The sequence below is a fragment of the Xenopus laevis genome, chromosome 4L (genome assembly GCF_017654675.1).
Source record: "Xenopus laevis strain J_2021 chromosome 4L, Xenopus_laevis_v10.1, whole genome shotgun sequence".
NCBI classification, from domain to species: domain Eukaryota; kingdom Metazoa; phylum Chordata; class Amphibia; order Anura; family Pipidae; genus Xenopus; species Xenopus laevis.
Window position 1 is genome coordinate 103666355 of NC_054377.1, and position 15374 is coordinate 103681728.

At 36.9% G+C, this 15374-nt stretch overlaps 1 protein-coding gene across 1 annotated transcript in view; it reads right to left on the reverse strand.

Moving 5' to 3' along the window:
* LOC108713546 (dynamin-3) overlaps window positions 1-15374 on the reverse strand; it is a 162969-nt gene that overhangs the window by 27306 nt on the left and 120289 nt on the right. Inside the window, exons 19-21 of the mRNA XM_041590555.1 lie at window positions 15033-15197; window positions 9557-9780; window positions 5986-6231 (exon numbers count right to left, since the gene is read on the reverse strand). Of these exons, the coding sequence (XP_041446489.1) occupies window positions 5986-6231; window positions 9557-9780; window positions 15033-15197 (635 nt within the window). The remainder of the gene's footprint in view (window positions 1-5985; window positions 6232-9556; window positions 9781-15032; window positions 15198-15374) is intronic.

The following is a 15374-nucleotide window of genomic DNA, read 5'->3' on the forward strand; positions in this document are numbered from 1 at the left end:
TTCATTCTCTTTGCCAAAAGTCCCCAGCCCTCTTCTGAATTAACCGTTTGAGACTTTGAGTCTCTTTATTCACTAGTTATGCCAGTTCTGTTCCAAATATTGTAGAGCAGGGACTCTTGGAAGCAGGGTTATGCAGGGCTAACTCTTTTAAAAGGGATTATTAATGTGTAGTGTCATAAATGCAATTAAATATGTTTTCAGTTAGAAAAAATCACTGTTGCTTTTTTTTTTTTAATATAAAAAACTCTTTTGGGACAAGATTTTCCATCATCTCTAGTCAGCCTCTGACATCAAGGGGCACATTTACTATTGGTCGAATATCAAGGGTTAATTAACCCTCGATATTCGACTATCAAATTTAAATCCTTCGACTTCGAATATCGAAGTTGAAGGATTTAGCGATATTCGTTCGATGAAACGATCGAAGGAATTATCGTGCGATCGAACGATTAAATCCTTCGAATCGAACGTTTCGAAGGATTTTAATTCATCAATCGAACGATTTTCCTTCAATCAAAAAAACCTAGGAAAGCCTATGGGGACCTTCCCCATAGGCTAACGTTGCACCTCGGTAGGGTTTAGGTGGCGAAGTAGGGGGTCGAAGTTTTTTTTAAGAGACAGTACTTCGACTATCAAATGGTCGAATAGTCGAACGATTCTTAGTTTGAATTGTTCGATTCTAAGTCAAAGTCGCATTCGAAGGTCGAAGTAGCCAAAAAAAAACTTCGAAATTCGAAGTTTTTTATTCTAATACTTCACTAGAACTTAGTAAATGTGCCCCCAATTGTTGAAAAAGCCTGATCCTATAATGGATAATAGACCAACTGGTAACTTACAATTATGTGTTCTAAAATAATATGTTTAAACCAAAATCACCTTTTGACTATTTTATCCAAGCTTTATAGGCGAATAAACCCTCCTTTTGAATACAGCAGCTAGTTATAAATTAGCAATGCAAAAAGGAAGTTTCTTGTCTGGAGGGATACCATTCCTTCATTCAGTTATCACTGGGAAGCTATTACTCTTTTCCTTAAGGGCCCTGAAACATTGATGGTAGTAGAAAGGCTGGCTATAAGTCTGACTGTTGAGGTTAAAAGGAAATGTGGGGAAGAGGCTTGGAGGGGGCGAATGCAGAAAAGGGAAAGGTTGCTTGAGTTTACTCAAGATGCAGATTGTTTCCTATTTAATGATGAATGGTGGCGTGTCACAGCTGTAGCATTCCAGCAAGGGGGACTTAGTGGGGGAAATCTGAAGCGGGAAAGAAAAGGAGGAGGAATAACTCTATTTTGAAAGTGCAAAGTAAAAGCTGAAAAGAAAAGGTTCCTCTGTGAGGGAGACATATAATACTCTTACAGAATCGACTGTACTTGGGGGCTAGTTAAAAAAGAATTATTAGGCTTCAGTCCACAAAGGAATGTGAGATTTTATGTGCAAGTCTGCTAATAACTTTCAGGATAATAAAATCTGAATTAATGTAAAAAAAATCCATGCTACAATAACCTTTGTTTTTCTTCATACATTCTACTCTGTTCAATTCCAGACAGTTCCCCTTTTATTCTGGAAGAAAAGTCTAGATCTAGATAAATAAATAGCAGATGATTTCAAGGTCGGTGCTTTAGGTGTCATTGGGACAATATCATTTCCACACATGAAGGGGCCTATTTATGAAGCCTCGATTTTTTTCTGGTCGAATTTTGAAAGGGGAAAACTCACATTTTTCCGGAAATACTCCATCTAAAACCTGTCGAGGTCATGTAGAAATCAATGCAGATGGGCCCTTTAAAATTGGAACATGATTTTTACCTTCAGGATTCGTTTCAGGCTGTTTGAGCTGGTTTTCGTTCTATAATCCTATACATTCTAGTTGTCGCAGCGTCAATTTAATTAAGTAGAGTTTTCAGAGCGCCAAGTCACACAATTCAAATTGACGCACGATTTTGTCACAACTTTTTTTCACACTGACTTTTTGGAGGAGAATTTATTGGTAAATTAATGGGATTTGGGTTTGGGGGTTTGGGAGTTTGGTCGCATTTTTTTTATTTTTTGTAAGAAATAGTCAAGTTTTAGTTAATACCCCCCTATGTATGTACATTGGTCTCATCTTGCCTTCTGCATGTTGCTGAAGGTTTTTGGGGATTTTCAGAATTGTAGCTCAGCCACCTGTGAAGGTCAAATGTTTGACTACTATTGATTTCTCCTTAGTTAATCCTTCTCTTCTTCTGGTGTTACACTTGCGTGTTCAGAAGTCCCATGTCCAAGGCTGGGTGGGCATTTGATTATGTTTCCCTTACAAAGAAGCAATATGTCTTTTATAGTAGAAATAAAAGGCCAATGACATTGCACAAATATTTGATTCCCATTCCACCAAGACCAAAGTGGGAAAATATGTTGTGTCTCCTTACTGGAGCATGAAAGTTCATCATGTGGCAACTGACTGTGATTAATTGAACCACACTTCATCAAATGCCACTTTTGTATGTATGTATGTATTTATTTATGTATGTATGTATATTTTTATTTGTAAAGCGCTCCTTGAGGGCAAAGCACTGTACAACAAACCAACAAAATAGTAACAAACAAGGGGTCATTGGAATAAAAAGTATCAATAAGGGGCCGATTCACTAACTTCGAGTGAAGGATTCGAAGTAAAAAAACTTCGAATTTCAAAGTGTTTTTTGGGCTACTTCGACTATCGAATGGGCTACTACGACCTTCGACTACGACTTCGAATTGAAGGAATCGAACTAAAAATCGTTCGACCATTCGACCATTCGATAGTCGAAGTACTGTCTCTTTAAGAAAAATCTTCGACCCCCTAGTTCGCCATCTAAAAGCTACCAAACTCAATGTTAGCCTATGGGGAAGGTCCCCATAGGCTTTCCTAAGTTTTTTTGATCGAAGGATATTTCTTCGATCGTTGGATTTAAATCCTTCGAATCGTTTGATTCGAAGGATTTAATCGTTCGATCGAAGGAATAATCCTTCGATCGTTCGATCGCACTATTTGCGCTAAAATCCTTCGACTTCGATATTCGAAGTCGAAGGATTTTAATTCCCAGTCGAATATCGAAGGTTAATTAACCCTCGATATTCGACCCTTTGTGAATCGGCCCCCTAAGTGCATTATTAGAATACAATTCACATAAATATAAAATATAATTACAATGCTCAGTGTCAAGGAAACAAAAGGCTAGAGGACCCTACCCCGTAGGGCTTACAGTCTAAATGGGAGGGTAACATACAGACACAATTCAGAGGGGTATGAAGGTGCTGTGGGTTACAGTTTGTTACACTGTTATATAAGTGCCAGTTCAGGTGTTATCCCGGTGCTCCCAGAGGTAGTCTTTGAGTTTTGTAATTTTTTTTAATTCTCCACATAATGATAGGCAGCTTCTATAGACCATAAGACCATACCTGAGTTGCATCTTAAAGGCACAAAAAGGGGGACTTATATATTTTATGATTTATTTTGGATATACAGTGTGTGTTTTTTTTAAAATAAAATTGTATTACTGCTTCAATTTTTTTAAAGAATTACTTGTGGAATAATGACAAACCATTTGTTACCCCACTAAATACCAATAGAATCTGCAAACTAGCTAGCTTTGTTGGACACAAAATAAGTAACTACCTTTGTTCTTCCCTCTCTCAGGTACAAAGTTGGCTTTGGTTTCTTTATATTTATACAGATATAAAGTTTTCTTGGTTACTTATTTCCTTTTTCTCTTTACTTTTCTTTTTGAATCTAGTTGCTAGCTGAATTACTTTGAAAGTAACACCTAAACTGTTTCTTATTAACCAGGTGTTAATAAACAGTCACTGGGGCTCGGTTGTAAACTTCGCATAGTGAAAATACTTGGTTATATTTAATACGCAAACAGAATTGTTAATTTTCTGCACTGATAATGTCCATAGTGACTTTTTAAATATGGCATAATCGCTAATTGGGAATATTTATGCACACACTCTTCGTTTGAGTTACACCAGAACTTTGGTGGCAAACAGTTTTTGCAAATTGTAAATTTAAATAACTTTCATTGCGATTTTTGCGCACAAAGACCTCGCACAGTCACAAACACCCATCTCATTTGTGAGCCATTTGCTATTATTTTTGTGCAATGCAAATTCGCAAAAAAATAAAGGAAAGACAGGCAGAGCAGTGCAATATTTCAACATTCAGGAACAAACACAGGCAATACAACCATTTGCGAATAAATATGCGCTAAGCTAACTTTATGCATGACCCCCGCTGAGTTGTTTTCTCCCTTACAACATGAAAAGAACTGCAAGAATGATCAATATCTGTTCTAAAAAAAACATTAAACTGTTTTTTTTTTGTTTTTTTTAAAGAGACCCTTGAACATCCAACTTTTGCCCCGGCCTAACTTGGTTTAATCTCAGTCACGGTGGCAGCTAGCAACAGATAGAGACATGGAGCACACATCTATACTGTCCTTCAAGACAGCCTGGCACACAAATGCACTTCTATCTAGGGTCTGACCATACTGACGACCACAAGGCAGCCCTGGTCTTACCGCCAGTCGTAGGGAAGATGGTAAGTTTAGGGCCCTGATGCAGCCTGCATTTACATGGAGGTTCATTTTTACTCCCTTCTCTTAACCATAACTGTAAAAAAAGGTGATTTTTCTCGAATCCCCTGTTCAACTTCACACTCCAATCAGTTGTATTTGTGTATGAGCCAAATAAATGGATCTACAAACATTTAGAAGTACGTTTTTCTTTGGTTTTCAATTTAAGCCTAGTGATTAGTGGGAACTAAATAACTTGCACCCTCATAAAAATCTTAGCTGGCTATGACTGCTTCTGCAGGGAGACTACCACTTAATTAACTATAAAGCAGTGATGTTCTGGTCCCTTTTTACAAGGTTCCTGTAAACCTCTGGATCCTTTATTGGCATTGCTTGCAGTCACCTGCCTAATAACAGTGTTCTAACAAATCTTAGAAAATCTAAGTTCTGAGAAAGCTGAGCAGACTGCATTTATTTACTCTCAAATCAGAGCTCTACCTTATTAATACATGTTAATACACGTGTTGCCAAATTATGCATGAGTCAGTCTCACCAAATATATGCTACCATCACTCTTTTCTAGGAATAGAATAAAAATTTACTGATAACACTGCTCCAGTCATATTATGATAAAAAAAAATTATATTATATTATATAAATGTCATTTTAATATAATAAAAATGGCCCTTTATCGGAGCTTCTACTTGAAAAACAACTATTATATCACTCAAACTTTCAAATCCAGCATTACAAATGGTAGATACATTTTTTCATTTTACTTGGAAGTTAATTCCATGTAATGTAATCCCCATGTAATCCATGAAATCGAATCCCTGTTGTTCATTTGTGTTACATGGGAACAATTTATTTAAAATTCTCCCTTTCCCTAGGGAATGTTTCATTACCGCTCCGCAGTGTAAATTATTACAATTAATATTCAGGGGAAAATGTGTAATAAACATGTGTGGATATTAAGATAATAGCTATGCATAGTTATGCCGTGCTTGTGATATGTGTGTGTGTATGTGTGTGTATATATATATATATATATATATATATATATATATATATATAAATATATATATATATATATATATATATATATATATTATATATATATATATATATATATATATATATATTATATATATATATATATATTATATATATATATATATATATATCTATCTTTCATAAAACATGTTTTTTGGAATATAATGGATTTCTATAGATGTGCCTTCTGCAAAAATACTTAATTTGGGGATGAAAGGATTGATGCTGGCCACTTCACGTGTCAGTTGTAAGTATCCTATGAAAAAAATTATACCAATACTTTTAATTCAAAAGTGGGAAACTGGGAACACCTCACTTTTGAACTACAGGTATTGGTATAATTTTTTTCCGGTTACTTCTTCCATCTCTTCCGATTTCATTCACAGAGGAAAAAAAGTCTCACCTGGGAATACTCGGTGGTGCTCTTGTGGGTCGTGAAGGTATCTGAGGTGGCATCACAGCAAGGTCATTGATATTAGGAAGAGTAGGCAAAGAGCCTGGGCGGGTTGGCACTGGAGGAGCTCCAACATGGGTACTTGGAAGAGGGATAGCAGTTGAAAGACCGTGAACTGCAGATGGTCCAGTTATGGTGGACACTGGAGGAATGACACTGGAGGAATGTTGGAAAGTTGGACTTTCTGAAGGAGATCTAGTATCAACCAAACAAAAATGTTTACAACAGAAGCAGTATTACATTCATCTACAGCTTTAAAAAATCATACATACATACAATTTCTACAATAAATGTATTAATCAACTTATCTATCACCTTTTCTTTCTTCTGTTCAGTCAGTCTAATTGTTTTAAACACTCCTAAAATCACTCAGACATAGAAATGGTCTTAGTGCTGAGTACAGGGACATGTACAGTTAGGCCCATAAATCTTTGGACAGAGACAACTTTTTTTCTAATTTTGGTTCTGTACATTACCACAATGAATTTTAAATGAAACAACTCAGATGCAGTTGAACTGCAGACTTTCAGCTTTAATTCAGTGGGTTGAACAACAAGATGGCATAAATATGTGAGGAACGAAAGCCCTTTTTAACACAATAACTTCATTTCAGGTGCTCAAAAGCAATTAGACAAATTAAAAAACTCAAAATAAAATGTTTATTTCTAATACTTGGTTGAAACCGCTTTGCTGGCAATGACAGCCTGAAGTCTTGAACTCATGGACATCACCAGATTCTGGGTTTCCCCCTTTTTAATGCTCTGCCAGGCCTTTACTGCAGTGGCTTTCATTTGCTGTTTGTTTGTGGGCCTTTCTGTCTGAAGTTTAGTCTTCAACAAGTGAAAAGCAGCTCAATTAGGTTCAGATCAGGTGACTGACATGGTTATTCAAGAATATTCCACTTCTTCGCTTTAATAAACTCCTGGGTTGCTTTGGCTGTATGTTTTGGGTCATTATGAAATGCCTTCCAATCAATTTGACTGCATTTAGCTGGATTTGAGCAGTCAGTATATCTCTGAACACCTTAGAATTAATTCGGCTGCTTCTGTCCTGTGTCACATCATGGATAAACACTAGTGTCCCAGTGCCACTGGCAGCCATGCACCCCCAAGCCATCGCACTGCCTCCACCATGTTTTATAGATGATGTGGTATGCTTTGGATCATGAGCTGTTCCACGCCTTCTCCATACTTTTTTTTGCCATCATTCTGGTAGAGGTTGATCTTGGTTTCATCTGTCCAAAAAATGTTTTTTTTAGCAAAGTCCAATCTAGCCTTTCTATTCTTGATGCCTATGAGTGGATTCTGGTAGAGGTTGATCTTGGTTTCATCTGTCCAAAAAATGTTTTTTTTAGCAAAGTCCAATCTAGCCTTTCTATTCTTGATGCCTATGAGTGGATTGCCCTTTGTATTTACTTTCATGAAGTCTTCTCTATATGGTAGACTTGGATATTGATACACTTCACTTCTGGAGGCCTCACTTGTTTGGCTGTTGTGAAGGGGTTTCTCTTCACCATGGAAATGATTCAGCGATCATCCACCACTGTTGTCTTATGTGGACGTCCAGGTCTTTTTGGGTTGCTGAGTTCACCAGTGTTTTCTTTCTTTCTCAGGATGTACCAAACTGTATATTTTGCCACTCCTAGGGGCCGATTCACTAAGCTCGAGTGAAGGATTCGAATGAAAAATACTTTGAATTTCGAAGTATTTTTTGGGTACTTCGACCATCGAATGGGCTACTTCGACCTTCGACTATGACCTTCGACTTCGATTCGAACTTTTCGAACGAAAAATCGTTCGACTATTCGACCATTCGATAGTCGAAGTACTTTCCCATTAAAAAAAACTTCGACCCCCTACTTCGGCAGATAAAACCTACCGAAGTCAATGTTAGCCTATGGGGAAGGTCCCCATAGGCTTGCTAAACTTTTTTTGATCGAAGGATTTTCCTTCGATCGTTGGATTAAAATCCTTCGAATCGTTCGATTCTAAGGATTTAATCGCTCGATCGAACGAAAAATCCTTCGATCGATCGAACGAACGTTTAGCGCTAAATCCTTCGACTTCGATATTCGAAGTCGAAGGATTTCAATTCGAGGGTCGAATTTCAAAGTATTTTTTACTTCGAAATTCGACCCTTAGTGAATCTGCCCCCTAATGTTGTAGCAATTTCTCTGAAATTTTTTTCTGTTTTTGCAGCTTGAGGATGGCTTGTTTCACCTGCATGGAGAGCTCCTTTGACTGCATGTTGTCTGTTCACAGCAAAATCTTCCACATACAAACACCCCCCCCCCTCAAATCAACTCCAGGGCTTTTATTTGCTTCATTGATAATGACATAACAAAGGAATTGCCCACACCTGCCCATGAAATAGCCTTTGAGTCAATGGTCCAATTACTTTTGAGCCCCTGAAATGAAGTGATTGTGTTGAAAAAAGGCTTTAGTTCCTCACATTTTTATGTAATTTTTTTGTTCAACCTATTGAATTAAAGCTGAAAGTCTGCAGTTCAACTGCATCTGAGTTGTTTCATTTAAAATTCATTGTGGTAATGTACAGAACCAAAATTAGAAAAAAGTTGTCTCTGTCCAAAGATTTATGGGCCTAACTGTACTATATTAGATATAGTTCTATTTCCTTTCTTTAGACAGGCTATGAGCAAACGTAGGTTGAGTTATCTTGCACTCTAATACTTGCTCTTTGCCATTACTGGTTTCTGACTTGTGGCATCGTGCCTTCTATGATTTATTCTAATGGCCTCACCTGCTAAGCAATTGCAATTCTACTGTAATGGATCTTCACTCAAAAAATAAAATTGACAGTAAAGCGTTGGAGAAAATTAAGAAGAGTTGGATAAGAATACAATGGCCTTTACAGCCAAGGCCAGATCCTACGAGCAGAATTAGAAGCACAGGAAACATATATACAGGTATGGGACCTGTTGTCCAGAATGCTTGGTACCTGGGGTTTCCGGATAATGGATCTTTCTGTAAATTAGATCTTCATACCTTAAGTCTACTTGAAAATTATGTAAACATTAAATAAACTCAATGGGCTGGTTTTGCCTCCAATAAGGATGAATTATCTTAGTTTGAATCAAGTACAAGTCACTGTTTTTTTGTTGCAGAGAAAAAAAAATCATGTTTAAAATTTGGATTATTTGGATAAAATGGAGTCTATGGGAGACGGCCTTTCCATAATTCAGAGCTTTTAGATAATGGGTTTCTGGATAACAGATCCTACACCTGTATCAATATACATATATCTCATATTTTCTTTACAAATATTAAAATGGTTATTCATATTTAAAAGGGTTGTAGCCCACTAAATAACATACTACTTCACACTCAGTAACTGCTCTATGCAGTCTCAATTAAATTCACTCTTTACCCTCAGTTTAATTTCTGGGTTCCTTTGTGTGGTAAAAAAAATTCAGCTACAGCATTTAGCAAATGCCACTGCTATTCTGTTGCAAAACTGTGTGACTGCAATTTGCAATCGGTTGCAAAACTGTGTGGCTTACCTGTGTGGTTTTAACCAAGAGTCATCTACAGGAGGGGGTATTGGTGTATAGGTGGTGGATGTGCAGATATCACCAATGATATTTAAGGCTTCTTTAAGACAATGATAAATCCGCAGTTTCTCTTCACGCTTCTGGGACTGTTCAGTAGATTCCTCCATTAATGTACTTTGGTCCTCATACGAATACAATTGGGCAAGGAGTTCTGAGTGTATGAATTCTTTCACCTTTAATGCAAGCAATAGAAAACATTAATTCACCTAGTTATCTGAAAACCTAAAAATCAGTCCTGAAACAGAATTCCTTAAAGCAGAACTAATTAACAATAAAGTAGTCTTATGTACATTATATTTTGGGCTTCTGTACCAGCCAAACCACCACAGCCCTTTAGCATTAAAGATCTGTACTTCCAAAGATGCCCCAGTAGCTCCCCAACTTCTTTTCTGCTGTTTCACTGCACATTCTCAGTGCTGCTGTCAGTTTCTGAGCTTAAGGACCCACTCACAATATACTTCATTTATAAAAGAAGGCTTGTACAAACTAACTTACATTCACAGCACAAGTTTAGAAACCAGTGCAGTCTGGATCAGAATGTAATAATCATCCCTGTAGCATCAGCGTTTTTTTTACAGAATTTTTTGCTTTTTTTTGTGATGATCCCTAAGCTTAGCTTTTCAACAGCTACCCAGAGCACACTGAGCATGTGCAGTGTTACTGACACTTTTAACAGAATCCAAGATGGAAACCTGTGCCAACTTTGAAGGCCTCAATGCTTACTTCTATAGAGATGCTGAACCTTTAGGCTGGTACAGTAAGTTCAGTGTGTAAAATGCAACATTTCAATTCTTATTCATTTTTAGGGTTTTCGTTCTCCATTAAGCAATTAAAGAAAGTGTTTATTTACACATAGAATCTGATTTATCAAACTGTGTTAAACATTCAACGCTAGAAAAATGATATAAAAAGCTGTGTATAGTGATGGGCGAATAAATTCGGCAGACGCAAATTCACAGCGAATCTACGCGTTTCGCCGTCGGTGAATAAATTTGCAAAAATTGGTCGCGAAAATTCGGCAGCGTCAAAAAAAATTTGACACGCTTCGGAAAAGTCACTCGCGCCAAAACCTTCACGCTTCAACACTATTCGGACGGCTATTGAGATTAACGGCAGCGTCAAAATTGACGCAGGAATAAAAATTCGAGTTTCGCTAATTTTGCTGGTACTTTGCAAATTTTTTGACGAAGCGGGAGAAATTCGCTAGCTGTCTAAAATAAATGCCAAATGTAAAGATTTGTGTTTATTTTATGTAGCCCAAATCCCTGATTTGACACCATTATTTGACACGAAGGGGCCCATTTACTAAGGGTCGAAATGAATTTCGAATTTTAAAAAAGTCATTTTTTGGGTACTTTGACCATCAAATAAGCCAAATTCGACTTCGAATCGAATTGAAAAAACTTTGAATATTCAACCATTTTAAAATCGAAGTACTGTCTCTTTAAAAAACTTTGACTTCGACACTTCGCCACCTTAAACCTGCCGAATTGCTATGTTAGCCTATGGGGACCTCCTAGAACCTATAGCCAACTATTTTTTCCCATATTCGATCGAAAAAACTATGACTTTGAATATCGAACTACTACAATTCAATGATCGAATTTCAAGGTTTTTTTCACTTTGAAATTCGACCCTTAGTAATGTGCCCCCAAATAATTCAAGCAGCAAGTAAGTTCTGGTGGGAAAAAAACACAGAAAAAATGCAATGGATTAACACATTATTTTTCCATAGCATTTTCAAACAGCTGCTTCCGTTTACACTGGATCTTTACACAGAGGTACGGATCTTTAAAAATCAATACCTTGTAATGTGTGGTGTATTTTGTATTTTGTTTTTACACAGCATAATAAATAGGCCCCATTTTGTAAAGTGCACTGTATAAATCCTAGTGACCACTGCTGAATTATATTCTTTCTCCTAAAAAGCAATTCACAGGGTTACACAGACTGAACAAGGACCCTAACTCGCCATCACACATAAGATATAGGCATGGGACCTGTTATCTAGAATGCTCAGGACCTTAAGTTTTCCTGAAAACGGATCATCCATAATTTAGATCTTTATACCTTATGTCTGCTAGAAAATCATGTAAATATTAAATAAACCCAATAGGCTGGTTTTGCTTCCAATAAGGATTGATGATATCTTAGTTTGGATCCAGTACAATGTACTGTTTTATTATTAAAGAGAAAAGTATTTTCCAATAAAGGCCAGTATAATTAAAATATCTGAGTATTGTTTAGCAAGTTCTACTATTTTTATGTACACCGGGACTGTGAGTGAAGTAGAGTTAGTATCAAGCTGGGTGTTCTGGATGTGCTACAGCAGTAGCTGGTTACAAGAAATGCTCTTTTATTAGACTAATCATTTTAAAGTCCCTGTCTGATTCTTCCCATGAAGAGATTTCTGCATTATAATCTAAAGTCTTGTAATATGCAGGGGGAAGTATTTGATAAGATGCAGTCAGCCTTCTTGGCCGTCTGGTGGGAGCAGCCTTAAGGCCTTTTGAAGGAAACAGAAGAAGTTCAAGGGCTTTTCTGTGCTTTAACATGCCATAGAAAGCACTTCCTGAGGATCAGATATGCAAGGGAAACCAGTGCACAGAAGTGCTAAGGTATAGAAAATATCATGGGAAGAAAATGTCAACTAGAAAAAAAAATGGTATCAAATTAAATTAAGGCTTAACCAGATAAAATCTGTAATGCGTGTATTTATCCAAGTATTGGAAATGTAGTCCTTATGATATAATTTAAAGAACGTTAGGATACTTTATGAATCACAGCATACCAAAGCTGGATAGATGCATAGCAAGATATTAACAATTAACTTCTTCTAATATTGTAAACTGTTCTGGGAAACAAAAGTAGAACACCTAGATAAAGAAATCTTCTGCATTGATGCTGGAAATATCCATGTTAGAAATTCTTAAATGGAAGGCTGGATCACTCCATTTGTACATGCTTCTGAGCTGCACTGGGTTTGGCAGTCAGGTAGGTTAAAGGGAATTTTATAACCCCCTTATTAAACAGGTGTCAGGGCATAGTGGCTCTAGTAGGTTGGAGATGGGACCAAGGAGGAAGCTGTAAACAGAAAATTTCATTTCGCAGTATCTGAAGGGTTAAGAAAGTTCATAGTCATATCAAAGCAAAAGATCAGAGAAGGCAGTGACTAGCGAAGGCAAAATCAAGGCAGGAGGTCAGGAACCGATGGACCAAGGCAAAGTAGCAATTTAGGAACACCCAGAAATACTTATATCCGGCCATTGAATCTGGTCTCTGGCTTCATTTTATTTTGAATTTTCATGCAAAAACGGAGAAAGATGATGGTGTCACTACATGGCCAAGGGCACCACAATCTTGAGAACGGAGTTCAGGTTGTCCTGTTACATAGCATCATACCATTGCTTAGGTACCATATAGAAGACTGGACACCCAAATTACTTTTCACTTGGAACTCATCAAAATCAGAAGACTTTTCATAATGTTAGCAACAATAAACAATATAAACATTCGTCATGCTTTGTTTTGAAAAGTGATACTTAATAATACAAGTAGTGCGTGCGTGTAGTGATTTGATTGAATAGTTTGCTCGATTTCTTATTTACATATATGGCACCACAGGGAGCTGTTTTGACACACAGATCTGCTTGGACTGAAAATGTCTTCTAATAATGTGCCTTCCATGTGGAAAATGCCCACAGATTAGTCATTTTAATTTGTCATCTAACACTGAAGCTGCTTCATGTATGGTCACTCTTCTGAAGAGAAGCTGGTGTTAAAGATAATAAATATATCATTTATAGCTAGGTGTCATCTATTATTGACTATATATATATATATATATATATATATATATATATATATATATATATATATATATATATATATATATATATATATATATATATATATAATGTATAATCTCTGTAAAGCACTGCAGAATATGTACGTGTTATATAAAAGGTATATAAAGACACAATTGCAAGTGTCTCCAAATGTTTTTCTACCTCTTAGGAACCTGTGCTACCAGTACGTTTTTTAAATTAACACAGGCTAAGCAGGGGAAGAGCCTGTCATTCCCAGTAAAGATAATGTTGATTCCAAAAAGCTGCTCCAATAAACAAACCCAGAGTATATGGAAAGGGATAGAAATGTCATGTGATAATAATGAACCATCTTGGTCATGATTCCAAAAAATCTTGTAACTTTCTTAAGGTGGCCATAGACGTTACAATTATTATCTTCCCTGGAAAAGATACACAAGTGTAGACATGTGTAGAGCTGAATCGTCAGATATACAGGTAGAAACAATAGAATTCTACATGTATCTGATGATTCAGATAAAATGGCCGATGTTCAGGTGCCTTCAAAAGTGCCTGATTGGCGAGCTGAAAGATATCCAAGTCTTTTGATGATGTCGGTCGGCTCATCTCCCACCATAGATGCACCGAATATCGTACGAAAATTAGTTTCGTACCAAATTATTGGGGCGTCTATGGCCACCTTAACAGCCAGACCTCTAGAACATAATGCAAAACAGTTTGGAACCAGAGAGAGGAGTAATGGAACACATCACTTATCTCTAAAGATGTATGTTTCTGTAGCTGCTGCACAGAAGCCCAATGCCCTTAGTCCTCTCATCATTAGATTTAGGTGTAGGACATTACGGTTTACACCTCACCAGATCTGCATAGCGCAAGCCAATCATTATTTGATCAAGGGGGCTTTATGCTCTACTGTACATTTCTGGGCACAAATTTCTGTCTATTTCAAGCACATAGTAGAGTTGCATAAGCTAAAAAATGTACCCTGTATTCTCCTTTCATATCCTAGCCCAGTTCTTTATCTACAGAATATTCTATTCTGTAAATTACACCTGACACTTATATCGTAGCACAATGTTTGTATGTTTTATGTAGGGATGCACCAAATCCCCTATTTGGGATTTGGCCTAACCCCCAAATCTTTGGTGAAAGATTTGTCCGAATACCGAACCGAATCCAAATTTGCATATGCAAATTAGGGGCAGGAAAGGAAAAAGTGAGAAAAAATATTGTTTTGTGACGAAAAGTCACGTGATTTCCCTACCCGCCCCTAATCTACATATGCACATTAGGATTCCGATTTGGTTCGGCCAGGCACAAGGATTCGGCCAAATCCAAATCCTGCTGAAAAAGGCCGAATCCCGATCCGAATCCTGGCCGAATTCCGAACCGAATCCTGGATTCGGTGCATCCCTAGTTTTATGTTTGTGCAATAGGGTATTTTTTTGTTGCCATAAGCAGGGCAATACATACCTGTATATTGTTATCATTACCTGTTGGTGTCCCAACTGTCATCCTTGAAAAAATGTGCCAACCCAGGAGTAAGCTTACAAAATGATTTCAAGCTTATTGTATAAAACATACTCTGTGTTACTTACACTGTTGATCATCAGATGCATTATTGTCTTTGGTATCAGATCCCTGATGCCTTTGTTAATAATTGTCATATAAGACTCCACCAGGTTACGAATCGTCTCCACTTGCCTTTCCAACTGCGGATCCATTGAGAAGTTATCGCTTTGTGTATTTTCTTCTAAATCAATCTTAGGGAAAAAAAAGCATTTTTTCATTATTTTCAAATCTATGACCTTTTTAGATTTTTACGGCCCAGTCAGTGAAAGACATCATAAATACACTGTATTCCATTTAGATACTGCAATTCCTTGTTATTGTTACTGTATATATATTTGAGTCACAAATCACCCACCTGTGACAATCCA